Genomic DNA, 26,572 nt, shown 5'->3' with positions numbered 1-26,572 from the left:
ATGTTGCATTTTGGCGCGCACGGCGCACATTCAAAAATGCGCCGGGCACGCTATATTCATAGTTGCGCACGGCCTGGGCACCCTATGCTAAAGATAGGGTGCGCATAACGCATGCAGCCCTCTGCGCTCGGAGGAGGCGATAACAGGAAGGGGCGGGCAGGGAGCCGGCAGGGGGCGTGGCTTAGCGGCGCCGTGCGCGCGTCGTTTAAACGCTAGTGTGAAACTAGCCTTACACCTGCGTTTTTGCTGCAGATTTGACTGACTCAACTGAAGTGAGTCAAAAACGCTGCAGAAACGCAAAAAGAATTGACATGCTGCAAAAAATAAAAGTTGCAAATACAGACGGAAATTTACTGATCATGTGCACAACACTTAAGCAAGGTAATGCAATGACAATCCTGTAGTATTCCATTGCATTTTTGGAGCATTTCCGCACGTAAAAAAATGCCACGAAAATGCATCAAAAAACGCACTGTGTGCACATAGCCTAATACAACTACACTCCATGCACACATTTAGAAAGATTTAGGGAACAGCATTTTTGTTGGTAGTGCTTTTCACTTATCTTACCAAGCTTCCTAGATCCTGAGGATAGCTGGACATCCTCTGCTAAAGATGAAGACAAAGACTGAGAGCTAGACACGCTTCCAGAGCGAGCTTTGCTCTGCCTATAGTCTGAGGGGGCAGGTCTCTGTTGCCGATTCTGAGGAAGGCGAGGTGCAGACAGCTTGAGATCTAGATCTGGACGGCCATTTTGAAACGTAGAGGCTGTGAAGAGAAGACCACAGTTTACATGAAGAGCAGTAAGGGACGACAAGTCATTGCTAGAATGATTTTCTCACAATTACTGTATAAACAAAAACAAGTTATATCTATGGTTCGACAAACAGGTACAGATTCCCTAACACTTGTATTTTCAAAATAGTTCTATAAATATTCATAAAAAGGAAGAAGTCCTCTACCAGATAAAAATAAAAAAATAAAACTGTTCATTGTTGGTCCCTGCTAATTTTCATTTCTCCTACCGCCACACACTGAAATCCAATTTGTGGTTGAGAATATCCTCCAAAAGGCGAGATCAGCCATCGGCAGCTATGCTCTATTCTTACTACGAGTGTTCACCTGGTGCAGGGATAGCCCCTCCATTCTACCAATGTAATAATGGGGCACATTGACTGCTTAAAGCACACAGCCCCTTATATTTTAACCTTCAAAAGTTAATGATCACAACACCCAGCACTCCTATTTCTCACCCGAATGATCGGCTACAACAGGGGTAGTTGGCTCGGAGTCTTCCAGTTCTCTGGCATCTAAAGAAAGTGTATCCAAGCCTTCACTGAGTGAATCCACAGACTCTGTGTCGTGGGTGGAACCATTAATGTGATAGCCGTTGAGTCCGCTTTTGTCAGAAGATGCTGCGTTCTTCTCCAGCTCTGCAGACGCTGCTTTCCCAGGCTCCAACGTATTGGTGGCAGCTGCAGGTTCAGCTTTGGGCTTTGTCTTCTTCTTCTTATTCTATTGGAGAAAGTGAAGTTATACTAGAGACAAATGCTGTGGTTACACACAGAGCAACTAGAGGAAGACATTTTGGAATTGTCGTGGAGGAGGAACACGCTTAGGGTAAGGCAACTATTGCTTCAAAACTTACAAAACATCATCCTGGGAATTAACTTTACATTGATCAGGAGATGTAACTTGGAATACGCAGTATTATCAAAAGTATTGTCAGTGGAAATCTAAGCATTGTCAGAGAATTCTGGCTGTGGGATTATTTCATGTGAAATGCGCTTGTCATTTACATTAACTGTAATGCGGAAATTGCCATACAGTAAATAATTCTAGATGAATAGACTTTTCACATGACACGGCCCTCAAGTAATTATTTCACGAGGTTTAACTTCTATGGTCTAGCTTACACAGGACTTATCCATTCCGAAAAAAGCAAAGTGAGTGCTGCTCATATTAGACCTCTCTCAATACGGTTTTGACCGTCATTTCACCAGACCGTGCGCAAAATCTAGTGAGAGTATTTTTCTAGTCTATATTAATGAATCAGTGAATCAAGCGTGAAGATTTAGGAGCCAGACCCTTAATTCATACTGATATTTATGTAATTAATACTATGTAATACAATGTTTCTCTGTACCATGCAGCGGAAATAAAAGCATACAGAGGCTTCTAAAGGATTAATCTGTAAAAGAAGAAGCTGCTTGTGAAGGGCAAGCCTGAATCTCTCACTGCATACTGTGCACAGACAAACAGCTGTAGCTCACTCATAAGAAGTCAGTGACACATTTACCTCAGTTTTTTTTTCTAGCTACCCCCTGATATGCCCCAATAGCAGTAATTACAATATACAGCATGAAGACAGCAGCACAGATCTCCTGTGTTTCCATGCTGCACACTCCAAGTCTCCGGTTCCCCACAGTAGTATTTCCCTAGTCAGACAGGAAGTCTCACATGTTGCAAAATAGTGAAACAGCAGAGAGACCGGACTTAGCTTTGTCCCTTTCAAAAAGACCAATTTATGATCACTAAATCCTACACAAACTTTTTAGTTTTCCTAATTATATATAGACTTGAGAAAAGTTGGTATCATGAGGCTTTCCAGGACGTTTCCCCTTTTATAAGCCAATAACTGAAAAGTCAAGCCGTTTGATCAAGGAATGATGTAAAAAAAACAACCAATTTGTGTGTCTGCTGCGGACTCCAATGTAGAAAGATGACATTTACACGTGGTCTGCACCTAGAGCAGGTTCAGTTCTCTAGAAGGAACAAGGTCATTAAACTTGGAGAGTAAAGGGCCTGTCACACTAAGTGATATCGCTAGCAATATCACTATAACGTCACTGGTTTTTGTGACATTATAGCGATATCGCTATGTCTGATACTTACCTCCGACCGCTCCCCCGTTGGTTATCGCTGATCGCGCGAGAACGTCCTGGACCGTTTCTCGTCGTCAGCTTCCTGCTGTGGAGACGAGCGACGCGTGGACGCGGGTGGAGGACGTCAGGATCGCCTTGTCTGACAGGTAAGCAACGACCCCCGACCCCTGCGATGTCGCTGGTGAGATCTGCCTGTGTGGCAGCTCACTAGCGACCACTTAGCGATGCACCAGCGATCCTGACCGCGTCATATCGCTGGTCGGGATCGCTGGTGCATCGCTAAGTGTCACAGTGCCTTAAGACATTCAATGAACGCTTGGGTAATCTAAGAAACTGTATGATCATTACCTTCTTTTTGCCCAAAACTGTCCACTCTTTTAGAACTTCCACTGCATTGCCTGCGGGAAAAAAAAAAGAAGGAAGGAACACATCATATCACAAGTGATGAAAAACAGCCCACCTATACTTAAAAGTGTGTCTGCAAATTTAGGTTCACACTTTGTGTAATAGAAGAACATGGCCTTATTTTTGCTGAAACAGTGACACACCTGTCCACGGGCCGTGTGTGCTATTGCAGCTCAGGCCTTTGCAGTACCATACAGAAGCCATGCACAGCATTAAAGAAAGCGGACATGTTTTTTCTAATTCTGTGCACCCTTTAATACTACAGAACACTGAAATAAATATTTATTTTCATCGCTAGCGTAAAATTTAATGTTCAACGGACGGCTCTGTTCTCACCGCTGTCAGACAAAAATCAAAGCTGCTCCTAGGCCACGTTACAAATTAACAGGGTCAGACACCTCGAGTCGCGTGACTGATCTGGCTCAGTGTCAAGATGGATTTCTGTTATAAAAAGTGTGAATCTAACTGCTGGGACCCCCACGATCAGTCCTCTAGGTTCCATAACATTTCCACTGATCAGCAGGATGCCGGCTCCATCCCGCTTCTCCTTGCCATGGTCTTGGGTCTACTGTGTTTAGGGAGAGAAGAATGGCTGAAGACGGTAATAGGACCGAGCAGTCAGACCTGCAACTTTCCAATGGATAGATGATAATTTGTTTACTGGTTTTACATAATAAAAGAGAGTCGGTCAGCAGAAGTGACTGTCAAACTAAGCACATGTGCTTGGGTCACCCTCGGTGTGGTCGAACAGTTGAGTACACCCTCATACATACTTGTTTTCTATCTATGTCTTCCTTCGGCTCCTGTAGAGCCAAAGATGTCAATCAATCAAGGAGAAGGTGGAGAAGGATGCAAAACAAGTAGTTGGGAAGAAGATGTACAAGAAGCATATTATACATAATAATATTAGGGAATAGGGAAGCCTTTTTTGAGGCCGTGATACTGCACCTACAGAGGTGTGTGATTTCATATAAAAAGTCATATAGTTTTTCACTTTTTTTTATTTTTTCATCAGACTGTACAATTATCCAACAAAGGAGAAAAAAAAATGTGGCATGTTCCATCAGATGCTGTATACAAAATGGTATTTTCATACTGAAAAACTTCTTGAGCATAACATTTCCATAAGGCGCTGTATGAAGACACCACCCTAGGGCGCACAGCGTCCATGACGCCATAGTAAGGGGCTGCAGAAGAAACTCCCAATGGCTTCACAATACGCTTCTCTGCTATATCCACACAACGGGACATCTTGTGGAAAAAGTCAGAACTTTGAGGTTTTACGTTTGTGGCATCTATCGTACGGCTTGTTGACAGATTAAATAACAAGTTATTTTTTAGACAGAACCTGGTCTTGGGACATTGAGTGGGTGGAAAAAGGACGAGGGTAAACAAGAAGGGGGACTTTGACATATGCTTGAAAATCAGAGTTAAATAGGAGAAATAATCTTGCATGGAATTAGGACAATGTGGCCTCAAATAGAAATCTGTACAATAAGTTTCTGATTAATACGCGGCTGTAAGTCAGGTTTGTGGTCTACAACCCACCTTCCATGAAAGCTTGTACGGTTCTGTCCACGCAGTTATCAAAGTGTTGGAGCACCAAGATGATCTCATTGTTACTCTTATTGGGGACGACAGAACGCACGGCATTAATCTAGAAATAAGTGACAAGATTATTTAAGTTGTGATATAAATTTATATTCAGGATTCAGCACAGGAATAATAAAAGTCAGCCTGTAATCGCAATCATACATTCGTGCTTCAAAAGATCACGTAATTATCTGATCCCACAGCAGATATTCTCCCATAGTCAGCCTCTCCCTAACCTGAAATGACTGCTCCCCGGCAGAGATAACATGTAGATATGGGAAACTGAAGGCTTAGTGTCCCTTTAAGATCTACCTATAACAATAGGATTACATAATCGCGCGGGAAATCTTGGAGTCGCTGTGTGGCTAAACATTATGTGCCGTGATGTAATCTCCATATACACTATCTGTAGAACAAATCACAAAAAGTGAAAATAGCTCAAGAGAATCTAGCACAGGAGGAAAAGTACAGATGTGTCCTTCCTTGTGTACCTTTATTTAAGACTTGAGATATTTTGAAACAAGTGGCGCAAATTAGAGTTTTGGAGAGTAAGACCCTTGTGTTACGAGAGTCTAAAATAGCAAAAAAGTTTATTTTCCTTTTTCAAAGTTGGTAATCTCATGCCACTTATCTTGTGATAGCTCGAGTCGAGAGGACACGTTTATGGCTTGATGCGGCTTCCGGTGCATTTACACTGCGCGATTATCAGGAATGAGCGTCTCTAGGTTATGGAGCATGTACATGATTATCGAGAATTGCTCTCAATATTGGCCAATGTAAATAGGCCGTCAGTAACCTGACGAACGAGCAAAACGCTGGCTTAAAAATTATTTTTCTCGGCAGCACATCATTCTGTGTAAAAAGGCCATGTGCTGCCGAGCCCTGACCCCGCTGATAAATAGCTTCTGGATTCAGAAGCTAAATCAACAATGAGCAGAGGACCACCAGACAGGCGTCCATTGCTCAGTAGTTCTTTTTGTAGGACATCCAATGTATAGAAAAGAGGTCTTAAACGTCTTTTCTTGGGATTTCGACAGGAGAACAATTAAAAGAATATCCTGCCACATCACCACGATCTTACCTTTTCTTTCATATTCTCATAGGAGCCCCCTTGAGCCATGACAGTATTTGACTGGACGTCAAAGACAAAGCCTATTGGATCTGTCCGGAGAGAGGAAAAATAACCAAATTTAATTATGGCATACAAAACAGAAAAGACCAGCTTGGCAATAGGCAAAGCCGAATCTGAATACAAAGACCATCCAATAAAACTTTAGTCTTAAAATCATCAGCTCAATTTGACATGTCAAATTCTTGAATAGAGGCACATGCAGAGGCGGTAACCACATGCCATAACAATACGGATAGAAGGTGGGGTATATCGCACCCCATAGGGCCAATCTGCATTCCCGCAGACAGATATTAAAAGTAGTTGGCTTGCGTTAACTCTTGGCGGCTCCACCTCAGCAGCAAACTGATCCAAGGAAGTTTAGATAAACTTCTGCATGCGTGGCCGTTCTACAACATGACCTACTAAAACTGGAAAAACTCTACAACCCATTAACCATTACGTTCCCTGCCTAAAAGACGAAACCTTCATATTGCAGAACTCCCTGCAGAGCACCGATATTAGGAGGACACCGGGTTAAATTCACCGATGACTTTCTTCTTATAGAGACACGTACACAGTACTGTATGGGACAGAAGATCTCCTGTGGTCACATCGCAGGGCTGCAGCTGGACGTCATCTTCATCGTGCGTAATGAGGTATGACCGCTGCCAAGAAAGGCGAGCTTTGGAAGAAATATGGACACAACATGAGGCGCTTGCCCAACAGCTGCAAATATATGCTACATAGATGCATCATGGAGGATGATACGATGAAGCAGAGGTAATATTAGACGCCAGCGTGAAGGCTATGTGAGGCTACAGACAGGATGTAGTGGGAACCAAAAACCTCTCACAAATCAAATACCAGGACCCAGGTGGCCAATGATCCCAGGAATCTGCTTCCAGCATCTGTCGTTTTGGCCATTTTCTGTTGAGCAAGAGGGAAGGGGAAGGAGTCATTGCCTATGCATACCCCCAAATGTTCTGCCCAATACTGGGTAGGTAGATTAGGCAAGTTATAAGGTACTCATCAGGAACCTTTATGTGAGGGTCCAGTACTGTAATTATAACGCCCAGTGCTCCGACGCTGCACCGTCCTAAACCACCAAGGAAAGTGTGAACATATAGGAGTAGAAGAAAACATCTAATGAACCAAGCAGGAAACACTTTTGAGACTTTCCAAAATTTGAAGAAGTGTGGTCTTGATTGTAACACACTTTAAAGCAGATCTATCACCAGATTTCACGATATGAACTGCATATATTGTTACATAAATCACTTAGACCTGATGAGTCTGGTGTACTTAGGATTTTACTGCTGTCTGAAGTGGATATTGAAACGAGCATTTTAGGAGTAACAGTTATTAAGGTTGAAGGAAGATTTTAAGTCCATCTAGTTCAACCCATATCCTATCCTAACTTGCCCTAACATGTTGATCAAGAGGAAGGCAAAAAAAAACCCAAGTGGGAAACAGTAAGCTTCACATTGGGGAAAAAAAAATCCTTCCCGACTCCACATACGGCAATCAGACTAGCTCCCTGGATCAACGCAATATAAAGGAAACTAGTGTATATACCCTGTAATATTATACTTTTCAAGAAAAGCATCCAGTCCCTTCTTAAATTTTATTAGGGAATCACTCATTACAACATCATATGGCAGAGAGTTCCATAGTCTCACTGCTCTTACAGTAAAGAATCCGCGTCTGTGAGTATGCTTAAACCTTCTTTCCTCCAGACGTAGAGGATGCCCCCTTGTCCCCGTCTCAGGTCTAAGAGTAAAAAGATCATTAGAAAGGTCTTTGTACTGTCCCCGCATATATTTATACATTGTAATAAGATCACCCCTAAGCCTTCGATTCTCCAAACTAAATAACCCCAAGTGTAATAACCTGTCTTGGTATTGCAGACCCCCCAGTTCCCTAATAACCTTGGTCGCTCTTCTCTGCACTCGCTCCAGTTCAGCTATGTCTTTCTTATACACCGGAGCCCAGAACTGTACGCAGTATTCTAAGTGTGGTCGCACTAGTGACTTATATAGAGGTGTGCTGCTAAATTGTAAGAGAGTTCAACACTACACAAGAGACCTATCAGCAGGGTTTTGCGGTCCCATCTAAGAGCAGCATAAAGTAGGGGCAGAGACCCTGATTCCACATACTGAGCTTCTTTCTGTAGTTTTGGTAAATCACTGCTGCAGCTCAGAGTCCTGTGAGTCTACAATATTCATCAGCGCCGACTTTCCCTGCTGCTGCCAATCAACGGCGTGGGCAGCATTCGAAAGAGCCCATTATTGAGAAGACTTGCACAGCTGCAGCAGACTGTACAGTTATTTCATCAAAACTACAGCAAGATGCCCAGTTAGTTATACATGGATGTAACCAACTTATTTTATGCTGTTCAGATTGGGAAGCATAACCCTGGTGACAGACTCCTTGTTAGCCAACCGCTCACCAACCCTACGGGTGCAGTCAGATGGCAGCGTAGATCGGACTTAGATCGGATCGGAGTGCTACAGCTTCAATTATGCCTATGCAGCTGTCACGCTCGGGTCAGTAGAGCCACTGGCCAGTTTGTGCACTGGGATCCGATCTCGGTCTGATTTAAATGGCCGTCTGACTGCGCCCTAATAGATGCAGATTGTACTTGGCAGTAGATGGATTCAGCAGCAGCAAGGAGGAAGGACACTGAGGAGTTTGATAATTGAGCAGTTTACATTTTAAAAAAAGGATTATACAAGATTGTCACAGCAAATACACCAGCCTAATCAGGTCCAAGATCCATTTAACGGTGTAAACAATTTGTACTGTGAGTTCTAGTGACAAATCCACTTTAAGATTTATTTTTTTTTACCCCCTTTGGTGACCACACTATGGAGTGAAGGCTGCCATCTTTGGTAGAATATTCTGAGTGCTCCACATACTCAGCCATTTCCTACTGACTAAATACATAGCATGACTAAGCTGGTTAGAGACTAATGTCATACAGATGGAAAAACATCCAGTCGCCTTCACCCTCCGCTAATGAAGTAAACTGACCCTTCTATAGAAGAAATAGCAGAAATTCTTCAGTCTGGAGACTGCCCCAAATGAGGCCAACCTGATATAGCATAGGGATCACCCAGTCCCACTGAGCGCGGGCGGCAGCCACATCAATGATCGCACGCACACAGTCACTTACTGCAGGGGAGGACCATCGGGAGAACAATTAAATAACGGTGGTCTGCACATCAGCCGCAAATTTAATTGAATATTGTAAATAATAAGCAGGGACCCTGCAGAGCTTGGAAACAGTGTGCGCTGAACTTAAGACCCTCTATGCAGCTGGTAAAGGGAGTGAGGACCTGGTAGACATGGATTTCTTCAAGCCCAGTTAGAAATCTTTAACATTTAACAGCTGTTCTGTGAACCACACGCCAGGGCTCAGGAATGTGGCTGCACCTGCGCACAGTCACACTCATTTTAAGGGTCTGCTGCAATCAGATTGTCCCTTTTAGCGCCCCCTCCAAAAAAAATAAAGTGGTCTCAATACAGTGGTGTGTGCACCTGCTGAGCGCACTGGGTAAAGCATCCCGAAACAGTAGTGTAACACTATACATTTGCTCCATCCCGTCCTAGTTACATATATAACAATACATACAGGTACTCCGCTGCGGCACATGACTGCTATCTCTTACCAGTATGAAGACCCCGGGCAGCGTGATGAGCAAGTATGCTGGAGTAAGACCACAGGGACGAGCTATGTGACAAGGTACAGGACCAGCAGAGTTAATGCTACCTGCTGCGAGCAGTCCTGGAAGGTGTCGCACTATTTCACAGGCGGATGCTCTGCCAACCACACCCCTTCCACTGTCAAAAGCTCTCCTGCGTACCTGCCATCACATTGGTCACAGTCAGAAGACAATGAGCACGCAAAGCAAGTACAACTATCCCTTGTCATAAATGCATAGCATGCTGGCTGACGTCAATACAGCTGGGAGGCGGCGTGGAACGGCTGATAATACAGTGGACTTGGAAACAGGTTCAACTCCAGGTACAAAACACTTTCCTTTACTTAACAATACAGCTTCAAGCGCGTTCCAGGAGACCGCAATAGAGCGCAACATTGATCATCGATTCTGATTACTACTTACAGTGCGGTTATCATTCTGTCCTTCCACAAACCCATAACCATGAGCTAAAATGCAAGAAAGAACAGCATTATTCAACTCCATCACTCTGGGTCATGATCAAAATGCTAGATCTACAGTGAAGACTGACACCCAGCGGAAGCGGGAAGTCAATGAAGCTTTACACATCACTGGAGGTTACTGTAACACATCAAGATAAAGGGATCCAGACAAGGCATCCCTGCCGCCGGAACCACAGGAGCATGAATCAGACGCTGGCTGCCTTACAGCAGCCGTGTACATGTTACCTCGAAATTTTACCCCATTACGTGTTACCCCAGCTTTAGGATTTGCCGGCCCGGGGCGACACGCCCAAGTGATGTTGCAGGCAGCATAATGCTCACCAAGCCACCTCCAACAATTTGCTTCTGTCATGTGTGCTCAGTTGTGAGGATAACATGGAGTCGCTGGTGGCAGGCCAATCCTGGTGATATCTGGTGAATGCCAATAGAGTTGCACAGTGCTGGTCTGTGAGCCCAAGTCCCACTGCAGGATGGCGGGTCCTGACAGTTTCAGCATGCCGGTAGCTCACTGGAGGTAGTCTTGTAGATCCCAGTCCCATTTGTGGGCTGATGCCCTTCTACAGCCCTGTCCAGCTCTACACATGTAATGACGGTTATGTCCTGGTATCGGCTCCATGCTCCTGAGACTGTGCTGGAAGACATGGCAAACCTTGTGACAACATGTGAGCAATCCTGGAAGGGCAGAACTACCCGTACAATCTGAATGGGCTGCAGGTAACAGCCTGATGCTACCAGGACTGACAAGGACACTGGCAAAACACAAAGCTACAGAAGGTTTATAGAGTAGCTCAATAACGATAAGCAAAGGCCAAGAACCTGATTCATCAAGACCAGAATTTTTCATGCCAGTTCTTGATGAGGGGTCATGTTGGAGTCAGACGCTCCAGATTCAATAAGAGCGTCTCTTAATCAGAAGTGTCGGACAAGTGTCGTGTGCGCCTCAAAGCACCTCGCCACAAGTCTTAGGGTACTGTCACACTTAGCGATGTACCAGCGATCCCGACCAGCGATATGACGTGGTCAGGATCGCTGGTGCATCGCTAAGTGGTCGCTAGTGAGCTGCCACACAGGCAGATCTCACCAGCGACATCGCTGGGGACGGGGGTCGCTAGTTACCTGTCACACTAGGCGATCCTGCGTCCTCCCGCCCGGCTCCACGCATCGCTCGTCTCTCCACAGGAAGCGCCGCAGGAAGCTGACGACGAGAAACAGTCCTGGACGTTCTCGCGCGATCAGCGATAACCAGCGGGGGAGCCGGTCGTAGGTAAGTATCAGACATAGCGATATCGCTAGCAATATCGCTATAACGTCACTAGTTATAGCGATATTGCTAGCGATATATCTTAGTGTGACATGCCCTTTACTCTAATCAGAGATTGGAGTAGGTTTTCTGGTGTAAGGTACACCACAGCTCGTCATGAATTAGTCAAACTGTGGCATCCCGCCTCTGTTCACCCAAACATCGAAACTGCTGAGAAAATGGCAAAGGTTGCAAAGTTTTGCACAAAAGTTTTGTAACTTTTCCCCTACAAAATCTTTGATGAATAGGGGCCTAACTGTCAAAGGCAAACCACCTGCATTCCCTTTCCAGGCATCGTCTAAGGGTACGTGCACACACTGCGGATTGATTGATTCGCGCGGATTTTGCAAAATCCGCAGGTAAATCCGCAGGTCAGAAGACCTGCGGTTTATCTGCAGATTAGCCTGTGGTTTTGCCCTGCGGTTTATCATCTCCACAATGGAGGAGATGGCAAACCGCTCCAGAATCCGCAGAAAGAATTGACATGTCAATTCTTTCTGCGGTTTTGAAACCGCAGCAAATCCGCACGGAAAACTCTGCAGTGTCTGCACAGCGTTTTTTTTCCCATAGGGTATAAAGGTACTGTACAACGCAGCAGAAACTGCTGCGGATCCACAGGGCCAAATCCGCTGCGGATCCGCGGCAGAATCCGCAGCGTGTGCACACAGCCTTACTGTTGCCTCCCTGGGGCATCTGTTATCACTTCCACTGCCATCAAAACAGGTGAACTTGATTCAATCACTTAGGTTTCCTAACACAACGTGGTATCACTGAAGGTTCATTCATTTAGGGTTACACTGTAACTGATACACACATTATGGGTGGAGTGTAGCTGCCCTTAGGTCACAGATATACGGTATACATTATGGGTGGCACGGCTGTGGAGTTGGAGTCAGAGCCCATTTTGGTGGTCGGAGTTGGGTCATGGAAATTGAGGAGTCGGAGGTTTGGCTTACCGACTCCACAGCCCTGATGGGTGGCGTCTGGCTGCCATGATGTCACAGATATACACATTATGGGTGCATTCCAACCACTGTACAAATGAATTATGGAAACCTGACAATTAGAGACGAAGCCTGGAGTGAGGAAAACTGCTGATGCAGATAGTGTTATTCCCTTATGGTCACACAACAGCTTATTCTGAAGTCATGTGAAACGACAGCTGTGGTTTTAAAGTTCATCAAAGTCCACAACTCAGCATTAACAGAATATTTTACAGAAAACACTTAACGGTATTAACTCTTTACCTTTCTAAGAATGATGGAGAAGAATATCTATGCTTTTGCAAGGGCATGAAATTATAGGGATATTCCCATTTCCAAGATCCTATCACAATATGTAATATATATAATAATAAGATTATCAGCAAATACCTCCAATTAGAAATGTAGTATAGTTCTTCTGATTTGCTATATTGCTTACCCCATGTACAGGGCATTGCAGTTGCTTAGGTATCCATGGTTATGATCACTAACAACTAACTGTCACTATATGCCCTGGATGAGAATGGGACAGATTCTACGCAAGTGTGGGTGAACCCCAAGAGTGATCGTAACCCTGCATACCCAAGCTCCTGCAATTCCTGCACCTGAATTGCAGGTGCTGTACTACTACTACTTGAGATGGGAATATCCCTTTAAGGAAAATCCACATCAAGTTTTGCTTCAGGTCAAAGACATGATATGAGTACACAGAGCCGCTTTCCTGCAGGCGGTTTTCCAGCGCAGGTCACAGTGCCCAATCAATGAATCACCAGCAGTATTAAATACGATCACACACACTGGTTTAATCTACTATTGTCTATGCCCCAAACCTAGGGATCCAGAGTACAGGATGAGATCTACCACAGGACATGGAAAGAACAGAAAAGCACACCAAAGACTTCAGGTATCGTGCATTGTGTGCGCAGGGCTGTACCAGGATATAGACCTGGACAAACCAGATCATTAGTTTTCTCCAAAAGACGACAATAACAAACGACACAGAAATTTGAATACGAAACCTTCTGAGAATCAGGAAGGTCCAGTGCCCCAAGACATGAGCAATGTTATGAATGAGCAGGATGTTAGTCGGGTTTTCCCCATCTCATTATGTGACGGAACATCACTAATACATGCCATTATTTTTAGACTGTAGGCAGTGTATGGTCCACACTGAAAAATAGAATGAAGGGTCTATTGAGCAGATGTGCCGGGTCAGGGAACTGCAGTGCACCCTCATAGAAGCGAATATGGCTGCAGTGCAGATGCTGGCACAGCCGAGTGTGCGGAAAATTAAGAAGAGGCAGTGCAACACCCCCATACATATTATCATCAATATCATCCAAACCAAAAGCATATTTTAAAGATAAATGACCATATAATGGTAGATCTATAAATAGCCAAATAAGGCAAATGACAATGGACACTCCACTCAATGAGCGACCTATAAGAGACTAGGAGTCAAAGTCCAGAGAGCTTTTGTTTAGAAAAATATCAAAAGGTTATTACAGACAAGGGGGTTACAAAAGCAATACCAAAAGGAAGGTAAAGATAATAAAAATAGAACAGTAAGTGGTGACGGCACAATGCTGCAATTTGCAATGCCACAGTGAAGTAAAGGGTACAGGTACGTGTTAGGACCGACCATGTAGTGTCCACATTCCAGAGATATGTACACATCAAGATCAGCTAATGATCTAATCCACATAAACCCAACCAATCAAGTACAATAGGATCATAGCATGGCCAGGAGTATACTCATAAAACTTAACCCTTAATGGGTATAATTAAATGGAACCTGTCACCTGTTTTGGCCGATATAAGATGCGGCTCCTGCCTTTCAGGACTTATCTACAGCATTCTATAATGCGGTAGACAAGCCCCCAGTCCGACCTGCAAGATAAGAAAAATAAGTTTTGTTATTTTATTATACTCACGCGGGGGGGGGGGGGGGGGGGGGGGTGTTCCGATGCGGTCCGGTCCAATGGGTGTTGCAGGTCTGGCGTCTCCCATCTTCTTATGATCGCCGTCCTCCTGCTTGCTTCATTGCTCCCTGGCATCGCGCTCCTGCGCAGGTGTACTTATTTGCCTTGTTACGGGCAGAGCAAAGTACTGCAGTGTGCAGGCGCAGGGCCTCTCTGACCTTTCCCAGCGCCTGTAAACTGCAATACTTTGAGAAGTACGCCTGCTCAGGAGCGCAATGTCGGAGAGCCATGAAGGAAGCAGGAGGGCGGCATTGCAAGAAGATGGGAGGCGCTGGACCTGCAACACCCATTGGGCCGAACCGCCCCCCGGTGAGTACAATAAAACTAATTTTTCTTATCTTGCAGGTGGGATCGGGGGCTTATATACAGCATTATAGAATGCTGTAGATAAGCCCTGAAAGGCAGTGGCCGCATCTTATATCAGCCAAAACAGGTGACAGGTTCCCTTTAAAAACAACAGTCAACGTAAATCTTGGACATACATACATAATTTTTTTCCAAAGTGAACGTGCTCATGATTAACAGTGCTCTATTTAAAAAATGGTTGGATCTCACCCATACACGTTCTTGTTCATTCCCTTCTCAGATCTGTCCAATCTTGTGGGGAATGGATGACGGGAGGAGGGTGGGAAATAGAAGAGTGGAATATTCCCTGTATTACTCCTTGTCGTGCCCCTGCTTTGCTCCCGCCCTAACAAGGGCAGTACCCAAGCGTAGACTATTTAGGGGTAGCCCATATGAACCATGTAGCCTCCCAACGTGTTTCTTCCCCTGTTCAGGGGATTCATCAGGGGAGAGAAGATAGATATGTGGGTGCTTGCAGTGGCAAGTTAAACGCGGTTATCTGACTAGTAATGTCAGTGCTCCCGCCTAGAGATAAATGGTTTTATTCCACTCAAGGTTGGACAGATCTGAGAAGGGAATGAACAAGAACGTGTATGAGTGACAGCACTGTTAATCATGAGCACTTGCTCTTTGGAAAAAAATTATGCGTGTTTGTCCGAGATATACGTTGGCTGTTTTTAATATACCCATTAAAAGGTTAACTTTTATAAGTACACTCCTGGCCATGCTATGATCCCATATGTCCATCAAGGTAAGGCTGGGGTCACACTGCATTAATGCAGTTCGTTTAACGGATTGCGTTACACTGCAGCATAACGCGATGTAATGCAATCTGTTAACGCTGCCTTTAAAGGGGTTGTCCGGGCTTTTCACATAATCCCAGTACATATCTGGGCTGCAGAATTATGACAATAAGTAATTTACTTTCTGTCACTAGTTTGCACGGTTTTCTAGATATTCTGAACAGAACGTCCAAGGGGGGGGGGGGGGTGTTATGGCATTGAAATGAGAACAGGTCCGTAACTTCCTACTCTACTGCAAACAAGCCCTCTATAGCAACAACCCCACCCTCCATAGCTACAGGCCCTCCCCATCCACATGAAGAAGCTCTCATCACACAGTAACAAATCCTCCCCCTCTAGCAGCCTCAGTGCATATCCTAGTGATATGCAACCCCTTCTTAAGATAGAACAATTGTTCTTTTTCCCATCTCAAAAGGGAACCTATCATGTAAAATAACGCTATTCATTCCTTCACCCCGAAGCCTGTTTTCACCTTCCTGACCAGGACAATTTTTATAATTCTGACCACTGTCACTTTATGTGGCAATAACTCTGGAACGCTTCAATGGATCCCACTGATTCTGAGATTGTTTTCACGTGACATTGTACTTAATAATAGTGGTAACATTTATTTGATACGACTTGCGTTTATTTGTGAAAAAAATGGAAATTTTGTTAGGAAGTTATAAAGGTTTAAGAGTTGACCAGCGATTTTTCATTCAACAAAATTTACAAAACCATTTTTTTTTTTTTTTTTTAGGGACCACCTCACATTTGAAGTCACTTTGAAGGGCCTATATGACAGAAAATACCAAAAAGTTACCCCATTCTAAAAACTGCACCTCTCAAGGTGCTCAAAACCACATTCAAGAAGTTTCACAGGAATTTTGGAAAGTGGAAGGTAAGGAAAAATTATAATATTTACTTTTCTTTCACAAAATTTTCCGTTAGACCTTAATTTTTTTTACTTTCACAAGGGTAACTGGAGAAAATGTACCATACAATTTGTGCAATTTATCCTGAGCATCCCGATATCCCATATGTGGGGGAAATCTACTGTTTGGGCACATGGCAGGGCTCGGAAGGGAAGGAGCGCCATTTGACTTTTTGAATGTAAAATATGCTGGAATAATTAGTGGACGCCATGTCGTGTTTGGAGAGCCCCTGATGTGCTTAAACAGTTTATAACCCCAATAAGTCTTATCTAGACGTGTATTGAGCATCTTGAATCCACAGGTGCTACACACAAGTTTATAATGTAGAGCTTAAAAAAAAAAAATCCAAAAAAATGCACCCCAAAAATTGTTGTGCAATTCCTCCTGAGTTCACCGATATCCCATATGTGGCCAAAAACTACTTTTGGAGCACAGTGCAAAGCTCAGAAGGGAAGTAGCCATATTGCAGTGCAGATTTTGCTGCACTTTTTTGAGGATGCCATGTTACATTGGCAGAGCCCCTCAGGTGCCAGAACAGCAGAACCCCACCATAAGTGACCCCATTTTACAAACTAAGCCTCTCAATAAATTCATCTAGGGGTGCAGTGATTATATTGACACCATAGGTGTCACAGACTTTTATACCATTGGGCAGTGAAGAAAAAATCATTTACATTTTTACCACCAAAATTGTGTTAGCCCTCTAATTTTACATTTTCATACTGGGGAAAAAATGTAAAAGTGTCACCAAAATGTGTCCCACAACTTCTACTGAATGTAGAAATACCCCATATGTGGATATACAGTACTACTTTGCCATATGGAGTGACTCGAGAGGGACGGAGCGCAGATTTTCCTAGAACAGTTTGCGGACTCAATATACACAGCCCCCAAGTGCTAGAAAAGCAAAATCCCTCAAAAGCGATCCCATTTTGTAAATTATACCCCTTTGAGAATTTATCTATGTATTGTGTAGTGATGATTTTGACTCCATGGGTGTTTTCCAAAAACAGGCAGCAGTGGATGTTGCTGAGTGAAAATTGCAAACTGCCGTTGTAGTGACCAGTACCCTGTAATGACCAGTGTTGTTGCAGTCACCAGTACAGTAGGCCCAGCTCATGCTTTTGGAGACACACACCTGTAAATTAGGCGGGCTCTCATCACTACAGAAATGCCAAACATGTGGGTGCTAAATCTAGTTTAGGCACACTGGGGCTCAGAAGGGAGGGGGGCATTTGGATTTGGGAGCAGAGAATTTGCTGAATTTCTTTTTGGGGGGGGGGGGGGGGACGAGGAGCCATTTAGCTTTTCCAGAGCCTTTGTACTATCAGTAACGTGGAAGCCCCTATATTTCTGTTAACAGATGACAGACTTTAGTGAGGACTTGCTTTTTTGAGGATTGAGTTTAAGCTTTTATTGGGAACATTTTACATAACAATTATGATCACATTTATCCATCGCTCTACGCTGAGCTCTTACATAGGTGTTTACATCTAAATCTCTGAGTGACGTGACAGATGACACTCCCAATGGATCCATTCAGTATTATGCGGTAGGAGAGTTACTCTGGACTCTGTCTGGCCTCTGTTCAGCGGTGTCCTTTTCAGAAGTGCACAAAACTGTGGCCAACGACACTTTTATGCAATAGTAAAAAGACGGACACTGCCGGACCACAGGTCCTATTGCATCCACAGTGGCTCCATCTGCCTCATTATAGGGAATCTCCTGTCAGAGGTTCCGTCTGAATCACGTATTTCAGAGATTTACACGGAAACCCCGGTGTAAGCGCTCAGTGCAGAGCGCAGGATAAATGTGCGCTCAGAATTACTGTGATCTTTGGGAGGCAGAATGAAAAAAAAAAAAACAGCATGTGAAGAATTGGTTTTATTTTTTACGCCATTCCTTGTGGGGTACAAGTGATTAGGAGACTTTAATCTACGGGTCTGTGTTATTAATTATTTTTGCAATCGCTTTATTCTGAGAGCTATAATTTTTTTATTTTTCAGCTGAAGCTGGAGCTGTACGATGGCTTATTTGTTTGCGGGACAAGATGACGTTTTCAGGTATACCATTTGTATTTACATTTGTTTTTTATCGTGTTTTATTGCACTTTTTGTTATGCTGTATGATGATAAAGCATTGTTTTTTGCCTCATTTAACTAGTGGGACAGTTTTGTGTGTACTTTTATTTATTTTTTTATTTACATAAATAAATGTATTTATTGGAAAAATATTTGTCTTTATTTGGGGATTTCTAAAAAAAACAAAAAAAAACAAACTCATTTACACTTTTTAATTTTCTTTTTTACATTGTCCCATCCTGGGACATCACTGTATTGTGTCTGATCGCTAATCTGATACTCTGCAGTTCAGAGTATCACATCAGCATCTGATATTCAGGGAAGGAGGCCGTTCAGGTGCTCACAAGTCACCTTCCCTGCAGGACCCTGAAGGACCCCGTGGGCCATCTTGTGGCCGAGGGTCTCCATGGAGACCATCAGGACAACGCGATCGCATCCAGTTGTCCTGATGGATGCGGCATCAGATGGGTTAAATGCCCGCGGTTGGTGCTAGCACTGATCGTGGGTGTTGGTGTGGGGTGTCAGCTCTCACACGGACCCAACATCCGCACCCGATCGCCGAGTCGCTCAGCGTGAGGTTGTGTGATTGGTGCGCTGTACCTGTACTGCTGTTTGCAGTAACACAGCTCCCGCAGAGCAGTACATGCACGGAGCATGTTGGGAAGGGGTTAAAAGAGGAATCCCATAAAATTATTTATCCTTTTAATATATTTCAATCATCCTATAAAATAGCACTGTGTACTTACAATTTGCCTTTCTACCTAGCTAATTCTTCTCTTTTCCATTATGTCTTTGACATAAGGTGATTAAAAACTGACTAGCTGAATCCTTCTAAGCTCCATGCAGAAATTGGAGGTCAATTTTCCATGTATGGGTCATCAATCACTGGAGATATGTGCTGTAACTGCACCCCCGCACTGACTGACAGCCAGCCCTAATGCTGAGCCTGCTGTCAGTCAGTGGCAGGAGCACAGTCACAGCCGCAGCTCTCTATAAAATGAGCGGTGACTGAAATCGTGGCGGCGCCAAACTGGTGACTGAAAGCCGAACACTGCTTTTATGTCAGGAACTCTTTAGGCTAACAAACAGGTTGGCCGAGGAAGGTTGGGGTCACGTCAGCGTATAGCGTCCGATGTGAGAGAGCCCTAACTATTAATTATTTTGTTACAATGGCACCCTATTTAGATTGAGTTATTTTGGGCAGCAAGTGAACAATCAGTGCTTTAATGATGTGTGAGAAGCAATAAAAACACAATAATCAGAGTGACAGACAGACACCAAACTAATGGTTAAAGTATTGGATAAGGATATCTCCAATTCATCAGGTGTTTTTAGTATGTTTCTGGCATATTATAGTTGCTACTTACCAAAACTAGTTTCAAGGAGATCAATCAGTAGGATCAACCCTCCTACGCCATCTACATTGGCATGTATTTCATTGGAAGCTGGAAAAAAATTGTATCTTGACATTTGCGATCTGATGTCTTATTCCAGAGAAATCCATATTTTTCTTAAGAGGGTTGATCCTACAGAGATTTCTGTTAAAGGGGTTGTCCGGTCTAAATCAATAAGTCTGCAGTCACTCTGTGTGACTGCAGACTTATTGATCTCCGAGAGAGATTTGTTATGTCCCGGAAGGCAATCTGCAGCTGCAGATTCGCACAAAAGTAGTAACATGGCGCGGAAAATAAACCGCAGCAAATCTGCGTGGATTTTTCCGTAGCATGTGCACAGCGGATTTGGTTTTCCATAGGTTTACATGGAAAAGTAAACCGCATGGAAACTGCTGCGGATCCACAAGAACAAATCCGCTGCGGATCCGCAGCAAAAACCGCAACGTGTGCACACCCTTATACATACTCCCGGCCAGAGCCCGTCTAATGGGCGTGGCTTTACGCCATACACTACCGTCTAGTGACGCGGTCTTCCAGTGGACATTGCCGACTAGAGGGCGCAGCCTCCTCACTCCATACAAGTGTATGGAAGTGAGGCTGCGCCCACTGGCCAGGAGTATGTATAACTCATACATACCCGCCAGGGTCAGAAAAAGCGAATCCCTGCAGTGCACAGTGCTGGGGGGATTCAGAAGCCTGCGGTCACACAGAGTGACTGCAGACTTATCGATGTGGACCGGACAACACCTTTTAAGGAATGACTTTGGGTTCATGGGCACTATGATCCATGTGAGAAGATGCCACAGAAGACTTATTGTCACACACAGTGCTGAAAAAGTTAAAAGGGAACCCGACTGCAGATACATTCTGCCTGACCTTCCTACATGTCACTCCAGGGCAGTGGGCAGGCAGAAGCCGCAGGGGACCAGCCCCCATCTAACTAGTTTCCCGTTTGCTTTGATCCCTGGTTATTAAACGGTGTCTATCTCAGAAAAGCTGCACCGTTTCAGAGTTAAACATACCTGGCTGTAATCATGCACCTAGCGTCAGGCTGCCTTTAGTGCTGGCTATGACAGCAAGTGGTCAGCGCACAGTGCATTGTAGATTACTGTACAGTCCCACACCTGCCAAAGTGGTCACAGTGACAATACTGCCCCTCAACCACTACTGAAAGTGTCTACAATGGGTTTGTAAGCATCAGAACATGAGCAATAAAAAAAGGTGGTCTGGTCTGATGAATCACTCATCTAGGGAAGACTTGGTACCAAGATACACTATCGAAAAAAGCTAGCCAGAAAAAGGCATAGATCTTGGCGTTCATGTAGAGGTGACCCTGACACGCGCCTAAAGCATTGTTGGAAACTTATAACAATAGTCTCCTTTATCAGGATAAAGCGCCATACCTAAAATCCCTCAGATCCCAATCCTATTGAGAAATGTGCTTAAAAAATAGGTCTAGTCTTGGTGTCAAAGACCATGTTCAGAGGTCTGTGGTCTTTTTGCCTTGGTGGTGCAAAGGAAACCTACACAATAGAGTCACCTGTTCAGCTCGGTGTTTAAAGACAAATAGCACTCACCATCTACTTTGACCATAATACCAAGCTAACTAATTTACTCCCCATGCGCCTGGAGTCCACAGTGAGAAAAGCACAGTATACTTGTTTGCTGCTGTTATTATGGCGGAGCAGTGTCTATCAGGGAATACCTCTGCTATTCTGTAACATTCTCTGCACAAGAGGTAAAATCCCCATTCCCCATGTCACTGGAGCACTACACCTACCTGCTGTGTCGGTACAATAAATGAGCTGAACGCCTAGGTTATGAGCATGAAAACTAATATGGAACCTAAAAGCCTACTATAATTGGATATATTGCAGAATTGCAAAAGTAAATACACATATTGGCAATTTCATTGTAAAAGCAAATACTGAATGTAAAGTGACGACAGAAAGGAAAACTATTTGGCGCACTGGCTATAAAAAAAAAAAGCCTCAAAGTATAAACTGTGTCAATGTGACCTGTCCCTTCTGTGACAAGCATATACTTCAATAGAAGCTAAAAAGGCTTAGTTTAGCAATCCATCCCCAAGAACGGCCTTGTTACGTGGGTCATCCCGACCCTTTATCGGCCATAAAAAAATAATTTACAGGCCGGTTGATCAAGAATCAAACCTTATACAAATGTGGTAGTGCAGATGATACGAGAACCATATCATGATGACTCCGTTGTAAAAAGATCTCAAAAATCTAAAATGAGAAAGAATGGCAAAACTAGCGAGATGGGTCTATTTGCATCATTTAATACATTTGTGTTCTGCTGTGTACAATGGATTCAGCTGGCTCACATCTGAGGCCAGAGCAGCATACAAGATAAATTACTGATCTAGGCCTATGTACACAGCTACTTACTAAAAGAAGAGGTCATACAATGGGAGGGCTAGTGGTTAGCTGATGGGTTTACCAATCATTTATGTAACAGTTACGGTCAGTTTTAGGTGCATTAGATATAGCGTTGGTTAGAATTGGCCGCCTGACATGGTATGTTTAATCTCTCCATTAGCATTTTTGAATAATCCCAGCACAATACCGTGGATACAAGACTTGTGAGGCTTGAATATATTTATTTCTACCGGCAACACGTAAACAAATCATGTTTCAACCTTGTTGGCTTTCTTCAAGGGATCTGTTATTAAGCTGGTATACATGTACCAAGAGTTATGGCAAATCCAACGTTGGAGCATGATCTGTTGACCTTTTTACCGGAACAAATGAATATATGACAAGTCTTGGCATCCACAGTACTGTACTGGGATTATTAGATGACCTAATGTTTGGGCTATTACCCTTTCCAGTGCACAAATCAACTAACTGAAGTGCCTGCCTTCATTCATGCTCTAAGCTCTCCGCTATACACAATGGAGAAAGCAAAACTATAGCAAACAAACAAAAAATCAGTTGTCCATAGCAATCAATGTTTTATTAGTTTGAACCCAACTTGTTTCTAATTGCAACTCCAGCATTAGATGGTGGGACTAAAATGGCCAATTTCCCCAAGACCCTCAACCACACTGGGACCCCCTGCTTTGCATTCCTAGCACTCTTCCTCCACAAGGTTTGCTGTGTCAGCCCTCCACTGTACAGCCTGCAGTTGACTCTTCCTCCACTATGTAATTTCCATCCTTGGCGGGCCAAGTTGTGCCACTTCATTTCTCCTCTGTCTACATACTGTGGGGGGAAAAAAATGCAGCACTGCTTAACTGAAAGATCCTGCTGTGTTGCACAGCCTGCCCCTGCGACAAGCCCCAATACCACTCCCAGGACAAGTGAGCCTTGCTGCCACTGTACAAAGGCGATGCTGGGACTCACGCCGTCAGTGCTGTGGTGCACGGTTACTCATTTATTGTTACTACTCCAGTTAGCCATCAGTCCGTTTGGCATTAACAGCAGGCAGAATTTTCCTTTTCATTTCCACTAACGTTAGGCACCACTATTTTTAGGCGTTTAAGGGAGCTAATCATAGTCAGGGCCCAATAGTATCTGGGGCACAAAGCAACTCAGAAGTACATAATACAGCCACACTCACACATTCAGTATTGAGTCAGTATTCTACCTCAGTATCTGGTCAGTATTTTACCTCAGTATCTGTAGGCCAAAACTAGGAGTGGGTGATAAATCCAGAAGTGGTGATGTGTTTCTATTATACTTTTACTCTGATTGCTCCTCTCCTGGTTTTGGCTTACAGATACTGAGGTAAAAAAAACTGACCAAATACTGATAATGTGAACCTGGCCTAAGATGCATCTACATTCCCTTCACAAAGATGTCTGGGCAGCAAAATCTGCAGACATGTTGTGGCTAGACGTGGTCTTTATCAGGTGAAAAGGACGGGAAGTGTAAGCCAGTGTCAGGTAAGATGCCCTGTTACGGGACTTGGCGTTAATGCCATTATCTCTTGTACTACCTGCAGAGCCAGTGGTGCCTCTGGAATAAATGGTATATGGAACACGGTCACCAGTGGTTTCTAGTCAGTAATAATGTAATATCACTTAGTCACTATGCAGTGGAAGTATTATTTGGGCCTTGTAGAGTGGGGTCGTTGGTTATCTTTTCTTCAGTAACAGTATGGGAGTAACGTAAAAGCATTGTAAGCAGGGCGGGATTTATACTAATTGTGACACAAGGCAAAAATTAAAATGCTTAGATATTGCACCAGCACACAAAAACATGGTGAAACCAATAAATCAGCTGATGGAGATTTAAAAATGAAAAAAAGGTGACCCCAGGTAAAATGGCTGAGTTCTATAAAAAGGGGAATCTTACAAGTACCAACAATCCATGAAAAAAGATGTAACTGTAATGGCGATTGCTTTCCACAGCTACTGCCTTTGTGATGCACACAGTGCCTACACTATACACACACACAGGAAGAGTGTAGAGGACTCCCCAGTAACGCACCACAGGGTGAAGGACCTATCCTCACATGGCCATCATGTCATCAAGGTCCCTTTACTCTCCCTCCTTCTAAATTCAAACTGCACTAACAACGGAAGGCTAGCATTATTAGTGTAGCTTTTAAAGACAGGATTTAGCTGCCAGTTGACAACAATTTATTTTTTTTTAATATAGACAATTTATTACGCATTTCCTAATTTTGAAAGTTACTAAACTAGAAAGGCGCCATGTGAGCCCCAAATCCAGAACATAGTGAGTTGCGGCACTGACAGCATCATAGACAGGCTGTGGCAGGACATAGATTGCCATTATGTCTGGGGAGTCGGCTGAGGCTCTCTCTTTCTCTACTAGTACCCACCGTTATCAGCTTCACATTGTCCACTGATGTATGGCACTTCTTCATCCAGTGATCTCGTCTGCGTCTCCCTCTATTTGCTAGTACCCTCTCATCAGAGTCTCATTCTGTAAGCTACCTTCCTGATGTCTGCCTCCCATTCCCTATCCTGTTTTCCACAGTTGCCAGTTTCTCATTCCCGGGATGTCACCCCGTGAGATTGTGCTACACATACCTTTATGTCGTATGGTCCTGGTGCTGTTCCTCTGCAGGGTCAGGCAGAGCACTGAGCTCACAGTCAGATGGAGGGCCGTCCTCTGTCATGCTGCAGGAAACTTTGAAGAGAGCAGGCTCAACCAGAATTGGGTGAGAGGACTCCCCTCCCCCATACAGACTGCAGAAGAGTGGTCTTAAGGCTCTCTGCCCCCATTCTGATTGGAGCTCCTTCCTCCCCTCTCCCTATCACAATTGTACCGTACATGTAAAGTTTGGTGCATGCATGGTATAAACTTTGGGTTTATTCACACATCAGTATTTTAATCAGTATTTCTGTGCCAAAACACCAAACGAGTCAATATTGCAATTGTTATTTTCCCCTGTAAGTCCCACTCCTGGTTTTGGCAATAGTGACCGTGAATAAGCCTCAAGTAGAAAATAAAAAAAATAATGATTTTTTTTTTCTGTTGGTCAGTACACATGGCGGTGAGGGCCATTTGGGGATGGAAGCCCTGGGCAAATTGCCCAGTCCGCCCACCTAATGCCAGCCTTGACCCTTAGGGTATGTTCACATTGGGCGTTTTTGCTGCATTTTTTATACTAATTTTCAGCTGCTTTTTCCATTACCAGTAAAGCCTATGAGATTTCAGAAATCTCATGTACACACATTGGTTTTTTGTGTGATCAGGATTTTGTGCTTTGCTGCTTTTTTAGAACATAGAGCATGTCACTTCTTTCCGCGTTTTTGCAGTGTTTTTCTGCAGAAAAGTCATGGACAAAGACAAAAAAACGCACCAAAAATGCACCTAAACATGCGTTTTTCTCGCAGCTTCTTTCCTGTCAGGAAATCAGGTTTTGCTGCAGAAAAAAAAAGGAGCAAAAACGCCCAGTGTGAACTTACCCTAGGATAGTTATTGTTCCTGTATAGACTATTGTAAATTCCTTTCCGTTGTCCAACTGCTTTGGATTACTGTACATTAGGAATAAAATATTTACACCAAGTGCAGTATTCAATAGCAGTGAGGGTTTTTTACCTCTATGTAAAAATGTCTATTTCACCATTTATGCAAGTTTGGAAAAAGTTATTCATAAGGGGAAAAAGCCTTCAGCTTGAGAAAAGGGCCACTGACAACAGCCTAAATATTTACCCTAATCAGTGTGATCACCGTCTCCAGCGCTTTCCCTCTCCCCGTAATTGCACTCTTCACCCGCCTGCCTTACAATTTAATCCATCGACGAATTGTTCCAAAAGTATTTAGGTGAAACCCAAATCTAGCACAGAAAAGGGAACTCACAAGGGACAATTGTACACAGAGGTTTAGGTCCATTTAGCCCTGCCATGGCCCCGACGCACTGAAATCCCCAGCTGCTTGCAAATTGATAATGAAGAAACCCAAGGCCACTCCAACAGCCATTTATCAGCAGTCAATAGTCAGTGTTCACAAAGCAATGGTAAAAGAAGGTGGAAAAGACAAAAAAAAGTAAGTGGGAATATTTGCATATCTTCATTTACTAATCATGGTGAGCGACCTCACAAGACCATGGGAAAAGCGCACTAAAGGTACTGTCACACGTAGCGATGTACCAGC

The 26,572-nt window shown here is 43.8% G+C and overlaps 1 protein-coding gene across 9 annotated transcripts in view; it reads right to left on the bottom strand.

The window, feature by feature from the left end:
* Window positions 1-26,572, bottom strand: part of SPATS2 (spermatogenesis associated serine rich 2) — a 114,343-nt gene that overhangs the window by 28,440 nt on the left and 59,331 nt on the right. For 5 of the 9 annotated variants that reach the window (XM_073563424.1, XM_073563427.1, XM_073563426.1 and 2 more), the window contains exons 3-7: window positions 5,965-6,044; window positions 4,839-4,947; window positions 3,234-3,283; window positions 1,254-1,515; window positions 571-768 (exon numbers count right to left, since the gene is read on the bottom strand). In XM_073563424.1, coding sequence (XP_073419525.1) covers window positions 571-768; window positions 1,254-1,515; window positions 3,234-3,283; window positions 4,839-4,947; window positions 5,965-6,044 — 699 coding nt within the window. Of the gene's footprint in view, window positions 1-570; window positions 769-1,253; window positions 1,516-3,233; window positions 3,284-4,838; window positions 4,948-5,964; window positions 6,045-9,665; window positions 9,803-25,002; window positions 25,156-26,131; window positions 26,256-26,278; window positions 26,340-26,572 lie in introns of those variants that run through there. The other 4 variants (XM_073563423.1, XM_073563429.1, XM_073563428.1 and 1 more) reach the window with 4 other exon arrangements.

Source organism: Dendrobates tinctorius, unplaced genomic scaffold, assembly GCF_039654945.1.
Source record: "Dendrobates tinctorius isolate UK_male_01 unplaced genomic scaffold, ASM3965494v1 ptg000388l, whole genome shotgun sequence".
NCBI classification, from domain to species: domain Eukaryota; kingdom Metazoa; phylum Chordata; class Amphibia; order Anura; family Dendrobatidae; genus Dendrobates; species Dendrobates tinctorius.
Note: the sequence above shows the minus strand (reverse complement) of the source record. Positions and strands in the feature narration are given on the sequence as shown.